We start from the raw sequence: 21,673 nt of genomic DNA, 5'->3' as shown, positions 1-21,673 counted from the left end.
CTGACTAGCGCTTCCACTTGGAACACTCTGAATCTGCTTGCTCTGTTCAAATCCGCTCGGGACCGGACAAATTTTGCTTGGGTCTCGGTGATCTCGACTGTCGGCCTGTCTGTCAGCATGGTGTCCGACTTCTTCTATCCGAACGTCGGCGGAGTTGAAGGACACATCTTTTTCCTCGGGGGGAGATTGTTGTCTCGAGGACACAAGGTGAGTTGGCGAACCGAGCAAGCTTCGAAGTGAAGTCGTGGTGGTTCTTGACAGAGGTCCATTTGATGAATCTGTGAACAGGTGATCGTTATCACTCATGCCTATGCTCCGGATCGCGTCGGTGTACGCTACCTGTCCAACGGTCTCAAGGTGTACCACGTTCCGTACCAGGTGATCGCCCGTCAGGATACGCTCCCGAACTTTTTCGCGCTCTTTCCCACACTGCGATCGATCCTGATCCGCGAAGAGATCCAGATCGTCCACGGACATCAAGCTCTGTCTTCGATGGCGCACGAGGGCATTCTGCATGCACGCACGATGGGGTTGCGCACCGTGTTCACTGACCACAGTTTGTTCGGGTTTTCGGACACGGCGTCAATCCTGACAAATAAGCTGCTCCGCTTCGCACTGAGCGACATCGATGCGGTGGTGTGCGTTTCGCATACGGGCAAAGAAAACACAACGCTGCGGGCTAACTTGGATCCGGATAAGGTCTCGGTGATCCCCAATGCCGTGGTCGCCGAGCATTTCTTGCCCGACCCTGTGCGAGCGAAGACGGACAAGCTCACGGTGGTCGTGTTGAGCCGGCTGATGTACCGCAAGGGGATCGATTTGCTGATCGCAGCCATTCCAAGACTCTGCGCGGCCCATCCTGACCTGCATTTTCTTATTGGTGAGTTTAAGACCAAAGCATTGAAGTTAGCTTCGCGAAAAGTGTTGAGCTGACCGTTCTCCCCGTCGGACGGACATCTCATGCGACCTCTTTCATCTTCAGGCGGCGACGGACCGAAACGAGTGGAATTGGAGCAGATGCGGGAGCGATTTCTGTTGCAAGATCGAGTCGAGCTCTGCGGGGCTGTACGCCAAGGAGAGGTGCGGGATCATTTGACGCGCGGATCCATTTTCCTCAACACTTCCTTGACCGAGGCGTTCGGTACAGGTATCATCGAGGCTGCGTGCGCTGGTCTGTTCGTCGTCTCGACGCGCGTCGGTGGCATTCCTGAAGTGCTGCCACCTGCGATGATCCGCCTCGCCAAGCCGGAGGAAGACGACATTGTGAGGGCGATGGATGATGCAATCGCATACGTTCGAGCAGGCAAGCACGACCCACTGGCCTACCATTCCGCTGTCAAGCAAATGTATTCGTGGTCCGATGTGGCTAAGCGGATCGAGCGGGTCTACGAACAATCGATGCAGAACGAGCTGCCTCGGCCATCAGAGCGACTGGCACGATACTATGCGGGAGGTGCGATCGCCGGCAAGATCTTTGTGATCATCGTGGCGGTCGACATGCTCTTTCTCAAGCTTCTGGAATGGTGGTTGCCCGATCGCAAAATAGACTGCTGTCCTGCTTTTCGCCCTGTCCATCTGCAGACGAGGAGGGAGAAACCGTACGTGGAGAATTCGTCGACACCGCCTCTGCCTGAAGAGGAGGAACAGGCTTTGGCAGAGCTGCTTTCCTGATCATCCCGTCTTTTTCATATACCTCAGTGAAGGCGTAGCAACATTGTAATTTTAGCATATACCAACCACATCATTGTCTCTTGTGTTTGGACGAGCGTCAATGTCGCCAGACGAAGCTCAAGTTGAGAGTGTTACTGATTGCCGAAACTGCTCGGAAGTCGGATTTGGTGTGTGCACACGGAAGTCGAGTTGTTGTTTTTGTATTTCCGTCCACTGCTTCAGCAAATCTCTCTTGCTTCCGCTCTTCCAACCTTGCGATTCTCCTTCGCTTTCACCATGTAGCGCGCACGACGACGGCCTCGCAAGCATGGCAGGCAACGAGCAAATCCCCACTGCTGTGACACGGCTGCTATCAGCAAGGTATCCCACGCTCGAGGTGGATCCGTCTTGGTTGTGAGTTGACCCCCGCAAGCGGACCGCCTGGCTTCCACAGACATGAAGGGGACACTGACATCCGAACCCGTGGTATGATGCGCCTTTACTCTCTCGTTCAGATCGAACTGCGTTGATCGCATCCGCAAACGCGATGCGGCGCTGCGGACTGGTTCGCCAGATCAGCTGGCAAAAGCAGTGCGGCAGGAGCTGCTCGACACAGACCTAGCCCACGTAGTTCCCCCTTCATACAGTCGCATCAATGCCCAACGTCTCGGCTCCTTCGCCGACAAGGTCGGAGATGCAGGACGTGGTACTATACTAGTACAGATTGAGAGCATGATGGACATCGGCTATTCGGCCTCATCGCAGCTCGAGATCGCAGGGGCACGCAGGGAAGCTCGTCGCGCCAACGTGGATCCCAACGACGTACCCGCAGATACAAAGGTTGTCGATGCTGCGGAAGCAGATCATATGACCGACTTCCAGGCGCAAGAAGACGACAAGATTCAAGCTTCCACGGTCTTTCCCCGACGAATGCTCAAGCTCGAGCTCTCGGACGGCAGCAAAGGTGCGAATGTATTTGCGATCGAACTGCAACGCATCAGCGGTCTCGACATGAACACCACCAGCATCGGTAGCAAATTGCTGCTCAAGGGTGCTCTCATCAAGGACGGATACCTACTTTTGACGCCCCAGACGGTGGTTGTGGAAGGAGGCCGGGTCAGGGAGAAGGATGAAATTGCAGAAGACAAGCTGATCGACTACTGGCGGCTGCAGCTCGGTAAACCCGCTCAGAGCGACTCTTCCGCAAATGGCACGCAGCTTCCCGCTGTATGCAGAACCGATGTGGCTGCTTCTGCTGCGATTGAGCGCGGTTTCAGCCCCGATGACGACGAGAGTGAGCTCCTGGCAGCTCTTGACGGTGGGGAAGTTCGCATGGCTCCCGTAAATTCTTCTAGACGGGTTTCTGCGTTTGCAACAACGGGCACGAGGAACATCTCGACGAACACCAACGATCCTGGACGCGCTGCCGCACAGCCACCCGCGCCGACACGTCCACGGGCTATGCTCGTTGTGCCAGAGAGCTTTACGCAAGCTTCGACGGACAAGTCTCGGAGTCAAAACACGGCACCGAAAACGAGCGCCACGCAAGACGATCCGATTTCTCTCATCGACAGCGACGACGAAGATGCTCTGTTCGCCTCGGTCCCGGATGCAGTGCTTGGCGGCGGGAAGGATATGGCTGATCAAAGCGAGAAACTTGGACGCCGACGGGAGCGTAGCATGCAGGAGCAGCCGGCGTCGACGAGGAGCTATGCCAACTCGCGTGAGGAGCCGATCGTCATCGAGTCTTCGCCTGAGCCATAAAGGCCAATTTCGTACACATGGCCACGATCAGGCGATTTCAGATTCAAGAACAGCCTCACAGGGATGAGCGAAGCGGTGATTGCATGTAATTCCTTGCATTAGCGTGATCATCGTTCGGCGCCCGGATGGGACGGAGCGTCGTGCGACAGTTGTTGCTCTCCCTCGGACCCATTTGGATCTGTCGCCACAGGCTGGAGTCCGACCCCGGGCACACGCCTCATTTCCTCTCGATCCTCTACTGCTGGCGCAGCATCTCGACCTCCTGCACCTCGACCTGGCGCCTGCTCAAACAGCTGCTTGAAGCCCGTCTCGCCGTCCCACTTGTTGAACATCTGCGCGCATTCCTCGGCATTCGGCTGACCAGCCAGAGGATCCGCTCCGTGCTCGATGAGCAGGCGCACCACGTCGTCAAAGCCCTTGAAGACGGCTCCTGCGACGATGCTCTGGCCGCGGCCGTTCAACTGGTTTGGATCGGGTTGGCCACGCCACGTTCGGGTCGGTGGGCTGTCGGGTGCTGTGGAAGGCGCGTGCTGCGCAGAGGACGGCTCGGTCAGCATTCTTCGAACCAGATCGACATGTCCGTGATAGGAGGCGAGCATCAGAATCGTATCGCCTCGGTTGTTGGTGAGGTTGGGCGGGAGTCCGGCAGCGAGGTAGTCGATCAAAGCTGCATCGCCGCTGCGTGCCAGGTCGAACATCTAACGTCGAAAAGGGTTGCACCACAGTCAGTCAGGGAACAGCAATCACCAATCAAAAGCAACCTTACACATTTCGCCGATTTGTCGTACTCACTCGGTTGGCAAGGTCGACCGCGGCGTTGGGAAGCTGCGCGACCGATTCGGGGCTGTGCTGAGGAGGTTGTGGGGGAGGAAAGGAGGTGGCCGAAGCGCTGTCTGTGTCTGGAACCGGCGTCATGGTCGTGTGTGAGAGAGGCCACAATGAAGTTGCTGATGGATCGCGCGAAGTGATAGCGGGATGATGGTGGCAAGAGTTGAGCCCGAGCATGGCGTGGCAAGGCCGAGCAAGTCACGGCAACGGGAAGAAAGGCTTGCTTTCGTTGGACCCTGAACGATAATCATGAGTGAGCGGTGCATAGGCCTGCATAGTGGGTGGAGGTGTCCAGTCATGCTTATTTGATTCATGTTCACGAGTCACACGTGATGCTGGTCATTTTCCCACACAAGCCTGAGAAGGCGCACATTCCAGAAACGAAGAACGCTTCAGAGGAGGAAAGAAGCGCGTCCAAGGCTTGGTTGAGTGGGGCTCGCTGTCTCGCGAAAGAAAAGAAAGAAAAGCTTTTTTGGGTTCCTGCTCGTGCGCAGAGAGTGTCACTTATCTCGTGCTCGTTTTGTCTTTCCTCTTCCTACCTTCATCCACCTCTTTCGATCCCTCCTTTCTTCCTTGTGCTCGTATCCACGACTTGCACTTGCTCCTACTTTCGACATCAAACAATAAAGGTCCTTAATCAGTTGATGCCAACAGCTCGTGCCTGCACTCTTCTGGCTCCCGGCATCGCACGCTCTTTTCCGTTGATCTCGACTACTCGTCTCGTTCCTATAAGATTGGCTTCTACACCCTCGCTCTGCTCTCCAGCATCCCATCCCACGCAACCTAAGCTTGCTTATCGCAGCCTCGTATCTGCTACCGTGGCCAACACCCTTGCGCGAAACCCCTTTCGTCTCTCTGGATCTTGTCGGCACGCAACCTCATCCACTATGACCGAATCGCAGCCAACCACAGGCAGCGTCAACACCGCCACCACCTCGCGCTTTGGCGACTGGCCCGCCACCAAGGTGCGAAACACCTTCACCGGCTACTTTGAGGAGCGCGCGCATACCTTTGTGCCTTCCTCCTCCACCATCCCCTACGATGACCCCACGCTTCTCTTCGCCAACGCCGGTATGAACCAGTACAAGCCCATCTTTCTCGGTATCGCTGATCCCAACTCGTCCTTCGGCTCCATGAAGCGTGCCGTCAACTCGCAAAAGTGTATCCGCGCCGGTGGCAAGCACAACGACCTCGACGATGTCGGCAAGGACACCTACCACCACACCTTTTTCGAGATGCTTGGCAACTGGTCCTTTGGCGACTACTTCAAGAAGGAGGCCATCGAGATGGCATGGGAGCTGCTTACCAAGGTGTACGGCCTGCCTAAAGACCGTCTCTATGTGACCTACTTCGAAGGCGATGCGAAGCAAGGTCTCGAACCCGATCTCGAAGCTCGCGATCTTTGGCTCAAGGTCGGTGTCGAAGAGGACCACATCCTCACCGGTGATGCCAAGGACAACTTCTGGGAGATGGGCGCCACCGGCCCTTGCGGTCCATGCTCCGAGATTCACTACGACAGGATCGGCGGTCGCAACGCCGCCGACCTGGTGAACAAGGATGACCCCAACGTCATCGAGATCTGGAACAACGTCTTCATGCAGTTCAACCGCGAGGACGACGCCTCATTGCGGCCCTTGCCCGCCAAGCACATTGACACCGGTATGGGCTTCGAGCGTCTCGTCTCAATTCTCCAGGACAAGCCCTCCAACTACGACACAGACGTCTTCACTCCCATCTTTGACAAGATCCAGCAGCTCACTGGTGCCCGCGCCTACACGGGCAAGCTTGGCGCCGAAGATAAGGACGGCATCGACACCGCCTACCGCGTTGTTGCCGACCATGTCCGTACCTTGACTTTCGCGATTTCGGACGGCGGTGTGCCCGATCGTGATGGTCGTGGCTACGTTCTGCGACGTATATTGCGTCGTGGTACCCGTTATGTCCGCAAGTACTTCCAGGTTCCCATCGGCTCGTTCTTCTCGCAGCTCGTCCCTACGCTCGTCGACCAGATGGGCCACTTCTTCCCCGAGATCACCAAGAAGGTCGACGACGTCAAGGCGATCCTCGACGAGGAGGAGGCTTCGTTCGCGCGCACCCTCGACCGCGGTGAGAAGCTCTTCGAGGAGTATGCAGCCAAGGCCAAGGCGGACGGCAAGAAGGAGCTGAGCGGTAACGACGTCTGGAAGCTTTACGACACGTTTGGCTTCCCTGTCGACCTTACGCTCATCATGGCTGAAGAGCAGGGTCTCGGTGTCAACGAGAAGGAGTTCGAGGCTGCCCAGGCCGAGTCCAAGGAGCTTTCCAAGGCCGGTGGCAAGAAGAGCGAGAGCGAAGCCGTCAAGTTTGACGTCCACGACCTCGGCCATCTCGAGAAGGACGCGTCGGTGCCCAAGACGCAGGACGATTTCAAGTACGGCGTCAACACGGTCAAGGCCAGCGTCAAGGCCATCTACCAGGACCACGCCTTCTTCCCCGAGACGACCAAAATCGGCGATCGTGCTAAGAACTTTGGTATCCTGCTTGACCGCACCTGCCTCTATGCAGAGAGTGGTGGCCAGCAGGCCGACACGGGTTCGATCGTGATCGACGGCAAGACCGAATTCGTTGTTGAGGATGCTCAGGTATTTTCCGGATATGTCCTGCACATTGGCCACCTCAAGCGCGGTGAGCTGGCACTCAACGACGAGGTGGTGGTCTCGTACGATCAGAGCCGACGTGGACCGCTGCAGTCGAACCACACTGCTACGCACATTCTCAACTTTGGTCTGCGCGAGGTGTTGGGTGACCACGTTGACCAGAAGGGCTCGCTCGTGGCGCCAACCAAGCTGCGCTTCGACTTTTCGCACAAACAGGGCGTCAACGTGCAGGAGCTCAAGAAGATCGAGGATATCTCGATCGACTGGATCAAGCGCGACGTCGGCGTCTACTCGAAGGAGATGCCGCTGGACATTGCGCAGAAGATCCCCGGTCTGCGCGCCGTGTTCGGTGAGGCCTACCCGAACCCTGTGCGTGTCGTTACGCTCGAGTACGACCTCGACACGATCGCCTCGGACCTGGAGAACACCAAGTGGCGCGGCACCTCGGTGGAGTTCTGCGGTGGAACTCACGTCGCCAAAACGGGCGACATCCGGGAGTTTGTCATCACCGAAGAGTCCGGTATTGCCAAGGGCATTCGACGTATCATTGCTGTGACTGGCGACGAGGCCGCGAGCGTCACCAAAGTGGCAAATGACGCCGAGGCGCGTTTGGGCGAGATCGACGCACTCAGCGAGCAGAGTGCCAAGGATGCGGCGCTCAAGGCCTTCGGCACACAGCTGGCTCAGCTCGACATCAGCGTCGTGCGCAAGGCGGCGCTCAACGAGAAATTCTCGGCTATCCGCAAGAAGCTCGACACCGGCCTCAAGGCCAAAGACAAAGCCGACACCAAGCTCGTTGTTTCTGCGGTGGAGGAGCACTTCAAAGTCAACCCCAACGCCACGTGCTACATCCACAAGTTCGACGTTGGCTCCAACATGAAGGCGCTCCAAGCCGCCATGAACACAGTCAAGAAGATGGACAAAACCGCATACCTGTTCTCGCAGGAAGTGGACCCGAACGGCACCAAGGTCGCCGACGGCCTCGCACTCAAGGCCAAAGTCATCCACGTCGCCTACGTCTCGAAACACGACCAGTCCAAGGGCCTCAATGCCAAGGAGTGGATCGAAACCTCGGCCCAGCACGTGGGCGGCAAGGGCGGCGGCAAGGCCGACTCGGCCCAGGGCGTCGGCGACATGGGTGGCCACGCGCTCGACGATGCCCTCGAGGCCGCCAAGCGTGTCTACACGCTCAAGTGCGAGGAGAGCGGCATGCCGCTCCAGTAAGAGTCCGCACTCCCGGCCAGGTACACGTTGTCGATAGAGCCTCGAGCGTCACCGAAATGCGATTTTTCTGGTTGATACATCTCTGCTTGTCAAGCTGTTGTTGGTTGTACAGATGAAAATTGTGGTGGTACAGATGAGACTTCGACAGGAGTGAGTTCGTAGAGATGACGAGAGCGACTGAGACGGGACTAGCGATGATGGATTCTGCCTTGTTTGACGGGAAGGTTTCGGTGTGTTGTGCAGGAGGTTGACGTTGGGAATGCGACTACTGGCGAGGTGCCGACGATGCAAAGCGTTGAGACGCGGCGAAGATGGGTTCTTTAGGTGTTAGCGCCTCTGCGTTTCTTGAAGGGGTTCTGGTCTTGCTTTTCAGTGCGCTTGGTCTCTTCGATCCGCCGGCTTTCTTCGTCCAGGGCTCGGAGCATGCAAGCCATGCGATATGTAGTGCCGGCATCGTGAGCTTCGGACGGAGCTCGGTAAGGGGCAGAAATTCTTGCGACGGATAAGTCCTGCTCAAAGCGTTGCACCAGATCCGCATCGATGATCGGCTTCAAGTCCCGTGGAGAGAAAGCGTCTCTCGACGCAGCGGCATGGCCGAGCTCGAGATCGTGTTCCAGATCGCGTTGCCTCTCGATGAGCTCGAATCTCTGCCTGTCGCTGAGATACCAAGACGGCACAACGTCTACGTCGTCGTCGCTATCGTTGTCGTCATGATGGCTCTGGCGATACTGCTGGTTGACTTCAATGTCTTGAACGTGGATGCGAGATGGGTTGGGGTCGTAGCGTTGAAGCTCTCGGTCCTTGCAGTCATCGTCAGGCAGATCTCCGTCGTCGACCTTGCTCAAGACAGCCTTGTCCAAGAGACTGCAAGGAAGTCGAAGCGCACCAAGCGCATGCACCTCGTGCAGTGCAAAGTGGCGCGCGGCCCGCGCGTGCTCCTCGACCATCCGATTGTGTCTGATCTTATCCTCCCGAATGCGCTGCTGCCTCTGCTGTCGCAGCAGGACACGGCTGGGTACGAAGCGAATTGATAGTCGACGCCTCGCGGCCATCTGCTGCGCAAATCCACGTAAGGTCAGGAGCTTGGGATAGTCTTCGAGCGCTCTCTTTGCTTGTGCCTTGAATGCATCGTCCTGGTCCTCAAATCGCCGAGTGGGAGTATATCGCTCGTCGTCTCCATCCTCATCGCTGCTGTCTAAGTGGATTTCTTCTTGTTCTTCGAGGGCGAACCGTTCCTCGGCTACGCGGTCCTTATCCGTGTTTTGTTCGGCACTGAAAAGGACTTGTGCTTTCTTGCAAATAAAGCAAACTCGTCGAGGAGCCTTGAGTTGAAGCTCATGGCGTAGAAAGAAATCCTTGGTAAGTGGGTACTCGATCCTGCAGTCTGCGCAGCAAGCTCGACGCTGCGACGCGGGAGAAGGCGCCCGGGTCGCAGGAGCGCGAGAGTGAGGCTGCGAAGGCCCATCAGCAGACGCCGGACGGGCTGATGAAGTTGCTTGAGTAGGGATGTCGCAGCACGACCTGCAGATGAGGTTGATTTTAGCGGGATCTCCGCCCGCGTCCACCTTCTTTTGGAACCTAGTCAGAACGGATTTAGGAAAACGGGAGGGAGCCTGCGCGATATAGCAATGACTGCAATGAATCCATTCGCTTAGTTTGGAATGATTGGTATAGCCACCACCACGTCCACCTTGATGGTTGTGGCGATGGTGTTGGTAATGAGGATTGGGGCGAGCCATGGCGACGCGCGGGCCACACCGAACGCAATCACTTTCAATCTGAGAAGCAACGATGGGCAAAGGAGTGGAAGGCTTAACGCGATGCAGGTGCGACCAAGGAATGAGTGTAGAGGCATAAGTGCAAGTACGAGGGCGAGAGGCTAGAGGTATGCGAACAACGAGAAGAGAGAGGTGGGGTTGGAGAGGCAGGAACTGAGAGGGGGCTTCACGGCATGGCTTTGTAACTGATTGCGCAGCGCGACGTCCACTGTGCGCATGTGTCGCGAGGCTCGTCACGCCGTGACTTTAGTACGAAGGTGTCGCCAGCTTTCGATCTAACTTTGTGTTCGGAGAAAAGAATACGGCTGCTCCTGTCTCAGAACGCAGACTCGCCTCGACTTGGCTTTCCTGTTTTCGCTTTTTCGATGTCTCAGAAATCTAAAAAAGAGAAAAATGGCCTCTTCGTAGACTTGTTGCTCGACAGAGACTGCTCTTGGGCCTTGTTTTGACCGCGGTTAAACGGGAATTGGTGGGCTTTGGTTGCTGCTGCTGCTGTTGCTACTTTGCACTGCTTCGTACTGTTGCTGCGCTCTGTCTCCGCATCACGACGGCATGGCCAAGACTCCCTCACTCAGCTCGACTGTCCATCGTATCGCACTCGACTTCAATCTTTGGTCCCCTCATCTTCCGCTCCTCATCCTATTATACTCTTACAAAACAGACATACAAACCCGCGATGCGACTCTTCGCACCTCCTTCGCAGCAACCATAGGTTCGCTGCTTCTCAACGTGACCTGGCACACGAATTTGCACCATCGCATCACGCGCGACTTCCTCACCCCGACTAGGATCTGCTTGCACGTCCACGGGCCCTGTCTAACAACGACCGCGCTCGATCTCGACAGCTCGGTACTGTTGGCATCGACGCCATGTTCTCCACCATGCAATCCGCAATTCGACACGTAGCCTCCTCGCCCGAGCAGCGTCAGCCCCATCATCAGCACCAGAACCAGCATCAGAATCCGAACCAGGATCAGCAGCAGCAGCAGCAGGTCACTCCTTATGACCAATCCGACTTTGGCCTCGAGCGCCACAACTCACACGATAGCAACGGCAGCTCCAACTTCACTCACAGGGCGCACCCTCCTATGAATCTCGACTCATCCCGATCCAGCTACTCTTTCCACTCATCCCAACCCGACATTGCTACCACCCCTTCGCCGTCTTCATCTCGTCTTGTCGCTACAAACTACTCTCGTCCTCGCCTCGAGCATGCGCAAACACAGCCTTCTACGCCACAACACTCGCACTCCACTTCTCGCTCCTACTTCCCGCTTGAACCGCATTCCCAATCGTTCTCCGGTCCCAGCGGCCAGGGCATCAGCTCCTCTTTTGACGAGGACGAACTCCGTCAGATCATGTCGCGAAGTCCCGGCGCAGATCTCGAGACTCGCCAGGACGGCGATGTAGCAAAGGGTGTCAAGTCGGCCAACCACCAGGACATCAGCCCTTTCCTCTTTCAGAACGAAAACGCAACTCCGTCCTCGTCTCGTTCCGGCAAGCACAACGCCATCGCGCCGTCCGCTTCCGCTTCGGCAAGTCCTGCCACCAGCTCTCTCCCTCGAGCACGCACAAGTACCGCCACGTCCGCTTCGATCGCCGATACCAGCTTTGGCAGCATCGACAACCCTCGCCTCGCCTCGTCCCGCTCCCAGCACTCGTTGCGGCCCCACACTCCGCCTTCCGCCGCCACGTCGACCAGCACCCTCAACGGCTCCAAAGATACCCATGCCTCTGCTGCCAAAAAGTCGCGCAATCCGTTCGGCTTCCTCAAGAAGAAGTCGTCCACGCATTCCAACGCCTCTTCCAACATCCCCATGCGCCACGAGGCTTCCGTCTCGAGCCTCTCGTCGCGCTACGGCTCCAACGCCGCCAACCTCAACCCCATGCGTCCACCCGCCTGGCTCGAGCATAACCGTCCTCTAGCCTCCACCACGTCTCCCTCCTCGGCATCGCTGCGCTCCCACAATCACCCTCCTTCCACCTCGAATTCTGCAACCTGGCAAAATCCTCTCCACTCCCGCATCGACTCGCTGCCGACAGCCGTCAGTCTCGAGGACGAGCTTGAGAGCGAGAGCCATTCTAAGAAGGACGGTCGCAAGCGCATCAAAGGCGTCCGACATCATCTTGGCAAGAACGCCGGCGGGTCCAAACTCGACGATGACGCCGACCCGGCCCGCGATGCCGCTTTTGCAGCGCAGAGCCAGTCAATCGAACAGGAGGTCGAATTGTCCCTCGATATGAATTTTGACCAGCTCGAAGACTTTGTCGACACCAATGCAGCACGGCAGCGCCTGCAAGGTTCCGTCACCGACTCCACGAGCCCGCCCGATCATCGCTCGCCCAACGGAAGTGAATCAGGCATCTACCGCTCGCCCTCGCCATCCCAGGCCTCGCTCGCGGACCGACAGACTTCGGCGACGTCCACGGTCGGATCGCCATCGCACGCTTCCGACGCTTCCGTCGCACCCCCGAGCTCATTGCACTCCCCCAGCCGCACCAACACGACCATGTCCACCTCCACCTCGACCTCCACCATCCTCAGCGATCGCCGTCCTTCGCAGATCAACCTGCAGCCGCGCAACAGTGTTCCCAGGCTCAGCTTAGCCGAGATGCAAAACTATCAGTCGCTGCGCAAGCTCTCGAGCAATCTCATCGACCTGCCCCAGCCTTCGTCCTACAGCTCCGCCGCCTCGAGTTTGCCTCCGCGGCGCGATTCCATCACAGCCACCCAAGCACTACCCGAGGCGTCACAGCTGGGAGTTGCGTCTACGTCCGAAGCCATCCTCGCAGACCATCGCAAGGACAGCGTCGTCTCTGCACACAGCATGCGATCCAACCACAGCGGCATCTCGCCCAAGACCTCGTACGCCAACCTGCCTAGCGCCATCCAGGAACATGCCAAGGGCGGCGCCGCCTTACCTCCCGGAGCAGGCTGGGCATCCGAAGCATCCAAAGACAAGCCTGCCAACGGACGAGCAGATCACGCCTTTCAGTTTCCGCCTGCAGCTGACCACAATGTCGACTCGCTGCTCAGCGTGCGCAAGTCGAGCGCGAGCTCGGGACAAGAGCCAAGCTCCAGCTGGATGGCGCCCGACAGTTGGGCCGTGCAACCGGACAAGATGCGCGATTACCTTCGCGATGACAATGTTGGCGAAGAGGAAGATGATGACCAGGATCGCGCCGCGGCTGCCTTGTCCTCGGATGGCAAACGGCGCGGCTCCAGCTCCGGCATCAGCTCCACGCACGCTTCCAGCATGTTTCGCACCTCGTCCACTGATCCGTTCAACAAGGCCGTCTCCGTTGCTGGCTCGCGTCGAGGCACCGACGAGTCCGTCGATCCGCTCACCGTGTTGCCTCGTTTGCCTGGCCCAAAGCCCACCGACGACGCATCCACCAATAAGGTCGATGTGCTCCAGCAGACGAACAATCTTGCGCAGTCGGCTCTGGCGCAGCAGCAATCGCAGAACCACCACTCACACCAGCTCGGCTCCAGTCACGTTCGCCCCACTTCCCGAGGCGGCGCGGGTGCTCACATACTGGCTTCCGCTGGCGCTTCTGCTGCTGCCGCCGCTGCAGGTAAGCTTGGCCTCCACCGTCCGTCCAAGCATCGCACTACCACGCGGCCCAATACGGCAGGCTCCATCGGTGTCACACGGCCGTCCACCGCCACGCTGAACTCGAACCTTTCAACTGAAGATGACTCGAGCATCAATGGTCCGGTCCGACGCGATCCCCATCCTCTCAAGCGATCCACCACCGCAAACACAGGTGCTCCTCCAGGCAGCGCGCTTCGGAACCATTTCATCCGCGTCTACAAGCAGGATGGCACGTTTGCGACGCTCTCGTGCTCTCTCGTCTCGACGGCCAACGAGGTGCAGACCATCCTAGCACGCAAGAGTCTCACCGCCGAGTCGGCCGCCTACAGGCTCTTTGTGCGCGACAAGGGCTCAGAGAGACCGCTCGGCATCTCGGACAAGCCTTCGCAGCTCCAACGTCGTCGTCTTTTGCAAGCGGGTTATACCGAAAACGACGGCCTCGAAGACATGGGCAGAGACGATCTTTCATACCTGCTGCGCTTCGTCTTTCGTCCCGACAGCGTGCCCACGTTCGACTCCGAGTCGATCGGTCACAGCGAGCACACATTCCAGCGCCTGGACCTGCAGAGTCGCAACCTCGAGATGGTACCCATCTTCCTGTACAAACATGCCGACTGGATCGTCAGCCTCGATCTGTCGGGCAACCCGATGTCCGACCTTCCGCTCGACTTTGTTCAGCTCTGCTCGAGTCTGCGGACCCTGCGGCTCAGCAATCTGGCGCTCAAGCGCATCCCTCAGAGCGTACGGCACAGCGAGACGCTGACGCATCTCGACGTCTCCAACAATCGAATCGTCGAGCTCGCGCACATCAGTCTTGATCTGATCCCGGAGCTCATGTCGCTCAAGGTGCAGAATAACCGTCTCTTTGACTTGCCGCCGTACTTTTCCGGTATTCGCACGCTCAGAAACCTCAACATCTCGAACAACCGCTTCGAAGAATTCCCCAAAGTCATTTGCAATGTGACCTCGCTCGTTGACCTCGACGTCTCGTTCAACTCGATCACCGAGCTGCCTGCCGAGATCGCCAACCTCGTCAACTTGGAGCGTTTCATCCTTGCCGCCAACTCGCTCGAAAAGCTGCCAGACAGCATGAGCGAGCTCGTCAACCTGCGCACTATCGACTTGCGTCGCAACCAGGTGCAGGATGTTTCGTCTCTTCTGGGTTTGCCGCGCCTCAAAAACATTCAAGCCGAGAGCAACAACATCAAGTCGTTCGAAGCGACCCTGGGCCCGCAACTGACGCAGGTGGAGCTCGGTCGCAATCCTCTTAGCAAGGTTCGCATCGCCGCGCTCACCACATGCGACTTGACATCACTTGACCTCTCTTCGACCAACATGACGCGACTCGAGGAAGGCCTCTTCCCGCAGCTGCCTGCGCTTGTCAAACTGACACTGGATGGCAACCAGCTCGTCGTGTTGCCCGACACCCTCGGCGAGCTCAAGCGTCTCGAAATGCTGTCGTGCAGCAACAATCTTCTAGCAACGCTGCCAGAGTCTATCGGCGACCTCAAGGCGCTCAAAGAGCTGTTGGTACACAACAACAATCTCAAGACGCTTCCGCAGTCACTGTGGTTCTGCGAGAGCCTCGCCCACATCAACCTCAGCTCCAACCTACTCGAATCCTTCCCAGCTGCACCAGAAATCCGCACCGACGCCTCGACAGGCGATGCCGCCGCGGCAGTCGGCACCTCGGCCATCCTTGCCGCTCGAAAAGGCTCGACCAGCTCGTCGTTGACGCACAGATCGAACACGGGCGGCGCCAACGGCAGCACCAACATCTCGACGCCCTCGGAGCTCTTCGTAGCGCCGCTCTCGCTTAGTCTGCAGAAGCTTCGTCTCGGAGACAATCGCTTGGGCGACGAAGTCTTCAGCGTGCTGTCCGAGCTCACGTCTCTCGAGGTGCTCAACCTCAGCTTCAACGAGATCTTTGAGATTCCTGACTTCAGCCTGCAGACACTCACCAAGCTGCGCGAGCTGTACATCAGCGGCAACCAGCTGAGTACCATCCCTTCCGACGACCTGGTGGTGCTGCAAGAGCTGCGCATCCTGCATCTCAACTGCAACAAGCTCACCACGCTCCCCACCGAACTTGGAAAGCTTAAAAAGCTCGCCAATCTCGACGTCGGCAACAACGTGCTCAAGTACAACATCGCCAACTGGCACTACGACTGGAATTGGAACATGAATCCAGAGCTGCGTTACCTCAACCTCTCTGGCAACACGCGTCTGGAGATCAAAACCAAACTGAGCGATATGGGCTTCACGCGCAAGTCCAACATCTCGGACTTCAGTCGGCTGACCAGCTTGCGCATGCTGGGCCTGATGGATGTGACGATGCCGTTGCATTCGAATGCCACCCCGGACGAGTCGGACAACCGACGTGTGCGAACCTCGCTCTCGCAGATCAACGGCATGGCCTATGGTATCGCCGACGCGCTCGGCAAGCACGATAACCTGAGTGTCATCGACCTCGTCATTCCTACCTTCCGAAAGGACGAGGGCGAGTGCCTCTTTGGTCTCTTTGATGGTCGAGGTCACGGCGCACACGTCGGCAGTCGCATCGCGCACCACTTGGCCGAATGGAGTGGACATCGCCTGTCGTGGGAATTTCAAAAGCATCAGAACGAAAAGGCGACCGAGCCCGCGTCGGTGCCCGATGTGTTGCGTCGCGCTTTCCTTCGTCTGCAGAAAGACTATGCCGATGCGCTCATCAACGATGGCAGCCGCAAGCTCTCGGAAGCCCACGCCGAGGCAGCCGCCGACGTAGCGAGAAGTTCTGCACCTGCGATTGCCGCCGCTTCCAACAAGCACGACTGGCGTGCCGGCGCTTCGGCCATCTTGGCCTACGTGGTGGACCGCACGCTGTACGTGGCCAATGCAGGTGATGCACTCGCCGTCATGTCGCGCAACGGCGGCACGGCGCACCTGATCAGCAACAAGCACGAACCGTTTGACCGTGCCGAGATCGAGCGAATTCGATCGGCTGAAGGCTGGGTGTCGCTACGTGGCTACGTCAACGACATGCTCGATATCTCGCGTTCGTTCGGCTACTTCCACCTTTTCCCCATCGTCAATGCGGCGCCTGCTGTCACGACGGTGCAGCTAACGGACTCGGACGAGTTTGTCATCATCGCCAACCGCACGCTTTGGCAGTACGTGTCGTATCAGACGGCGGTCGACATTGCACGCACGCAGCGAAACGACCCCATGATTGCGGCGCAGAAGCTGCGAGACTTTGCCATCAGCTACGGTGCCGAGGAAAGCATTATGGTGATGGTCATCTCGGTGGGTGACCTCTTCTATCGATCGGGTCAGCGCAACGGTGGTGGAGTCAATTTCGCCAACTACCAGAACAGCGACGCGATCAAAAAGGCAGGACGTCGCTTCCGCGAGGAGCTTCCTGGCGATCGTACGCTGGCGAGACTCGACCGTGAAGTGGCCCCACCCATCGGACAGGTGGCGCTTGTGTTCACGGATATCAAGAACTCGACGTCGCTGTGGGAGACCAACAACGGCATGCAGGCGGCCATGCGACTGCACAACTATCTACTACGCAGGCAGCTGCGAACGATTGGTGGCTACGAGGTCAAAACGGAAGGCGATGCGTTCATGGTGTCGTTCCCCTCGGTGAGTGCAGCGCTGCTGTGGTGTTTCACGGTGCAGCAACAGCTTCTGCAAGAGGACTGGCCGCGCGAAATCTTGGACAGCGAGGACGGCAAGGAGGTGTACGATCCATCAGGCGAGCTCATCCATCGAGGACTTTCCGTGAGGATGGGCATCCACTGGGGTCGACCGGTGTGCGAGGCGGATCCGATCACGCGACGAATGGACTACTTTGGGCCGATGGTGAACCGTGCTGCTCGAATCAGCGGTGCCGCCGATGGCGGCCAGATCTTGGCGAGCAAGGACGTGATCAAGGAGCTTCAGGGCTTGCTGGGTACGTTTGACGAATCGTCGGCGGCAGCGGGGGGGAGCAGTGGCGATGGTGGGGGGCAGGCGCTCGAAAAGACCGACGAAGAGTTGGACGAGGACGCATTCCGACTGCTCAACCCCAACGTGAGCCGCGATGTGGTGCTGCTGCGAAGGATGGGATTCGGTCTGTCGCAGCTGGGCGAGCGCCGACTCAAGGGCCTCGAGACGCCAGAGATGCTGTGGCTGGTGTATCCCAAGCAGCTGGCAGGACGATTGGAGCAGGATAAGACCGACGACGCGCCGGATGCGCCAACAGCCCAGGTGTACGAGCCGACGGTGCAGCTGCTGGACATTGAAGACGTCAAGCAGGTGGGCATGCTGTGCTTGCGTTTGGAGTACCTGTCCAACTCGAGCGTGTGCCCAGGCATCTTTACGGCCCAGGACGAAGCAGAGAGGTCGAAGCCTTCAACGCCTCTGGATGAAGTGGCACGAAACCCGATGGACAGCGGCGACCTGGAGAAGCCAGCTAGTGGCAGCGGCGGCGCCAGCAAGAAGAACAACAACAACGCGGTACCTCTATTGTCGCTGCAGGCGCGTCGCAAGGGTGTCGAGGCGATGCTGAGCATGCATCCGGAGCTGTTGATCTACAGCATCCGTGACGATGCGACCGACGAAGAGCTAGCGGGCATCCTGGACCAGCTGACGACGCGAATCCAGAACGCCGTGTCTTCGCTCGCGTTGAACGTGTTGAGGCAGAAGACGGCCAACGGGAGCAGGGATCTCGGTGCGGATCCTAGCGTGCTCGAGCTGCTGACGAGTTTGTTGTCACAGCCACCTCCACAATCGTCAGTCTTGACGCTGCCCAGTCCGTTGACGAGCCCTCGCAACCGACTGATGGATTTACTTCCTTAGGCGGCGGTCAACACACACACACACACACACACACACACACACACACACACACGCACACACACGCTATATTGCATGTGTTCCGCTTTTCTTTTTGTTGTATTCTCTTTACTCGATCGCCTTTTGGGTCGCGACAAGATTTTGTGTCACCTAACTTGTAATTTTATGGTTCCCTGCAACAAAGGCAGACCCGATTTCGTCACCGGCAATGTCGAGTAGAGGACGAGCGTGGTGTGTGGGAGATGCGAGCTGGTGGAGAGGGGTGTCTGTTACTGCTCTTGCTTTGATGGTGTCGGGACGGGAATACGGGGAGGAGAAGGTGGCAAATAAGTACACTGCTAGAAGATCTACCGCAGCCTCTTTGCCGTCATCGAGCGTTCAGCCTTGCTGCACCTTGCCCTCTCTCCAGTGGAGCAGCACGAGTAGTAGCGTCCCGTTGCGCGAGCTCTTCCAGCGCAGCAAAAGCAGCAGCAGCTGAGATGGGCAGCGGGATGGCTGTTGCATCCAGGCCGAGACTGGGAGGCGACTGGGCAAAGGCAACTGAGAGACAAATCTGGCTGAGCTGGAAAATTGGACACGATTTTCTTCTTGAAATCTCCACGGCAGCGCGTCGGCTGCTTGACTCAAGCTGCACCCTGAACAACCGGACCAACTCGAATGCAACACAGCAACAGCACAGCCAGGAAACACGCCGACGGGTCTCGAGCCAGCCAGTCAGCCAGTCAATCTCGCACACACGAACACGACACACAGCCGAATTCCGAGCCATATCTCTCTGTGTTTCTTGCAGGTGCAACCTGGTGATCCTGCCGTCAGACCAAACCATCATCATCCAGTCTCTCAGTTGAGGACATACTATCTCGACGTTATATTCATCCTACAAAACGCAGTATCGCAACGACGACGACGCCGACAACTCTTCATCAAGACACACTCTGACATTGCACTTGAGCCGCCACGAAGGGCTCCGATCACCACGTTAATCTAATATCGCAACCATGGCGCAAGTATTGGACATTGCAATGAAAAGTGAGTTCTGTCCCGGAGCAACGTCAGCTTATGTGCTTGGAGGCAGCTTTTGACTGACGCAAGCGATGCTTGGCAACACTTTCCCGACACAACAGTCCCGGAGCGGATCCGCAGCATGCGAGAGGGGCGTCTCTCGTCGCTGCGACCTCTGGGCGAGTTCTTTGACCACCAGCGCATCTCGCGTCCGCAAGACACCAACGAAGCCTTCCAGCGTATCACGTACAACACGCGCCACTTTTCGGGCAACTACGCCGTCGTCGTCGTACTGCTCGCGGTGTACGGCATGATCACCAACACGACGCTGGTGTTTGCCATCATCTTCCTCGTTGCCGGATTCTATGCCATCAACCGCTTCGCGCCAGAACCCATGCAGGTGGGCGAACATGTGATCACGCAGAAGAGCCTGTACACGGGTCTGTTTGTGATTGGCATCCCCCTGTTGTGGTTTGCGAGTCCGTTCGGGTTCATGTTCTGGTTGGTGGGCAGCTCGGCATTCTTGATCCTGAGTCATGCTGCTTTCATCGAACCGCCCGTCTCGAGCGAGTACACGGGTGTCGAGACCGTGTGAGGTCGTCAGCCCAGCAGAGCATGCTTGCAGAGAGCACGGTGCACTCCGCATTCTTGTCGCGTGTCGGCGCAGCGCACAGCGGTTCAGATTCGCACCGTCTTTTCGTTTAACACAAACACACAAGCACACACACATCCAGATGTAAATATCGAATCAGCGACAAGGCGTAGATTGCCTAGAAACGAGTCGTCTTTCCCAAAGCAGTTCTTCTTTCAGACGTAACGTAGTTGAGAATGTACGCCACGCCGGGACAACATGCACACAAACAAGGTAACTTTATGGACTCTAGCATTGAATTGACCAGTCAGCAGGGGGAATGCTCGTCTATAATGTCATGCATGTGCGTGCGGCTCAGAGATTCTCCTCAATCCACTTGTTCATCTGCTCGTTCTCGGCGTCCAGATCGTAGTCCCAGACGTGATCGAACCTCTCGACGAGATGCTGGCCCAGCACCTGATTGTCGTCGGCGCCGACGCCGCGGAACTCGTACGTGTCGCCGGCCTCGAGACTGGTCTCGAGCACGCGATTCGCGCGGGGCACGCGGATCACATCGTACACCTGCAGCGCCTTGACCAGATTGGCATTGGTCACCTTGGGGTGGCTGAGCAGCCGCGAGAGGAAGAGGGCGTCTTCGATCGCCTGGCCTGCCATGGCTCCCTGGTGCGGAACGCCGCCGTGCGCTGCATCTCCGGAAACGATGACGCGACCGTTGATGTACGAGGTGAGCGAGGGGACGACCTGGTGGAGCGCCCACTTGCTGGGTTTGTCGATGCACTTGAGCATCTTGATGTTATCCGAGCTGTAGGTGGAGAAGTCGTCGAGCAGCGCCTGTTGCGAGGTCTCCTGGATCCAGGGCTTGCCTTTGGGGAATGGGGTGCGTTTGGGCCACTGCGAGCGGTCGGTTTTGAAGGCGACCAGGTTGACCGTCTTGCCGCCTTGGACGGGGAAGATCAAGATGTGAGAGTCCTTGGCGAGCATCATCTGGGCTGTGTCTGCGTAGAACTCGCCCTTTTCCTTACCCAGAGCATCTACGAAGCGTTCGCGGGGGATGAGACCACGGTAGGCCCAGGTGCCGCTCCACACAAGGGCGTCCGAGCCAGCGACGGCAGACGGCCCGGCGGTGGCAGCGTCGAGCGCACCGCGAACACGGCTGTGGATGCCATCGCACCCGATGACCAGGTCCGCCTCGTGCGAGGTGCCGTCCTCGAAATCAATCTTGACCTTGGCGTCCGGTGCATCGGCGGGCGGGTGGTGTACCGTCTTGAGACGCTTGCCAAACTGGCAGATCTCGCGAGGGACCTTTTTGATAAACGTATCGAGCCACTCGGCACGGTGGATGCTGGCCATGCCGTACTCTTTGCACACGGTCTCGGAGAGCAACGTCTGCTCCTCGGGCTCGGCGAGACGCCATTGGAAGAAGAGGTTGCGCGATTGAAAGTCGGCGATCTTGAGAAAGTCGTCATACAGGTTGAGATGCTGGAGTACTCGTTGGGCGTTTGGTGCAACAGCAATTCCGGCGCCGATCTCGGAGAACTTGGAGGCGCTCTCGAAGATGCGTACGGGCACGCCTCGATCGTGCAAGCCGATGGCGAGGGTGAGGCCGCCAATGCCGCCTCCGACGATGGCGACGGAAAAGTCTTTGGACGGGGTTGCGGTGGAGGTCATATCTGTAAGAAAGGGACGAGGCGTGGTTCAGCCCAGATCAGGGCAGGGTGGTGATGCTGCTGCTGCTGCTGCTGCTGCTGGCGGTGGTGGTGGTAGGAAGATAAGAAGGAG

The 21,673-nt window shown here is 57.9% G+C and overlaps 7 protein-coding genes across 7 annotated transcripts; 4 read left to right on the top strand and 3 right to left on the bottom strand.

Moving 5' to 3' along the window:
• Nucleotides 1-117: 117 nt before the first annotated feature.
• EX895_004633 (uncharacterized protein) lies at nt 118-3,414 on the top strand (the record flags this gene model as incomplete). The annotated part of the gene is made up of 5 exons (XM_029885227.1): nt 118-207; nt 289-880; nt 983-1,598; nt 1,954-2,064; nt 2,166-3,414. 5 exons carry the CDS (start codon nt 118-120, stop codon nt 3,412-3,414), a joined length of 2,658 nt encoding a protein of 885 aa, XP_029738469.1.
• Nucleotides 3,415-3,521: 107 nt separating this feature from the next.
• On the bottom strand, nt 3,522-4,329 carry EX895_004632 (uncharacterized protein; the record flags this gene model as incomplete). The annotated part of the gene is made up of 2 exons (XM_029885226.1): nt 3,522-4,112; nt 4,207-4,329. The coding sequence occupies 2 exons, from the start codon at nt 4,327-4,329 to the stop codon at nt 3,522-3,524; spliced, it is 714 nt and encodes a 237-aa protein (XP_029738468.1).
• An 800-nt stretch (nt 4,330-5,129) lies between these two features.
• Nucleotides 5,130-7,779, top strand: EX895_004631 (uncharacterized protein; the record flags this gene model as incomplete). The annotated part of the gene is made up of 2 exons (XM_029885225.1): nt 5,130-7,703; nt 7,771-7,779. 2 exons carry the CDS (start codon nt 5,130-5,132, stop codon nt 7,777-7,779), a joined length of 2,583 nt encoding a protein of 860 aa, XP_029738467.1.
• A 643-nt stretch (nt 7,780-8,422) lies between these two features.
• Nucleotides 8,423-9,154, bottom strand: EX895_004630 (uncharacterized protein; the record flags this gene model as incomplete). The annotated part of the gene is made up of 1 exon (XM_029885224.1): nt 8,423-9,154. The coding sequence occupies one exon, from the start codon at nt 9,152-9,154 to the stop codon at nt 8,423-8,425; it is 732 nt and encodes a 243-aa protein (XP_029738466.1).
• A 1,595-nt stretch (nt 9,155-10,749) lies between these two features.
• EX895_004629 (uncharacterized protein) lies at nt 10,750-18,303 on the top strand (the record flags this gene model as incomplete). The annotated part of the gene is made up of 1 exon (XM_029885223.1): nt 10,750-18,303. One exon carries the CDS (start codon nt 10,750-10,752, stop codon nt 18,301-18,303), a length of 7,554 nt encoding a protein of 2,517 aa, XP_029738465.1.
• Nucleotides 18,304-19,298: 995 nt separating this feature from the next.
• Nucleotides 19,299-19,897, top strand: EX895_004628 (uncharacterized protein; the record flags this gene model as incomplete). The annotated part of the gene is made up of 2 exons (XM_029885222.1): nt 19,299-19,329; nt 19,425-19,897. The coding sequence occupies 2 exons, from the start codon at nt 19,299-19,301 to the stop codon at nt 19,895-19,897; spliced, it is 504 nt and encodes a 167-aa protein (XP_029738464.1).
• A 351-nt stretch (nt 19,898-20,248) lies between these two features.
• EX895_004627 (uncharacterized protein) lies at nt 20,249-21,562 on the bottom strand (the record flags this gene model as incomplete). The annotated part of the gene is made up of 1 exon (XM_029885221.1): nt 20,249-21,562. The coding sequence occupies one exon, from the start codon at nt 21,560-21,562 to the stop codon at nt 20,249-20,251; it is 1,314 nt and encodes a 437-aa protein (XP_029738463.1).
• Nucleotides 21,563-21,673: the final 111 nt, after the last annotated feature.

The sequence above is a fragment of the Sporisorium graminicola genome, chromosome SGRAM_4, assembly GCF_005498985.1.
Source record: "Sporisorium graminicola strain CBS 10092 chromosome SGRAM_4, whole genome shotgun sequence".
Classification (NCBI taxonomy): Eukaryota; Fungi; Basidiomycota; class Ustilaginomycetes; order Ustilaginales; family Ustilaginaceae; genus Sporisorium; species Sporisorium graminicola.
This window is presented reverse-complemented; position numbering and strand designations above follow the sequence as displayed.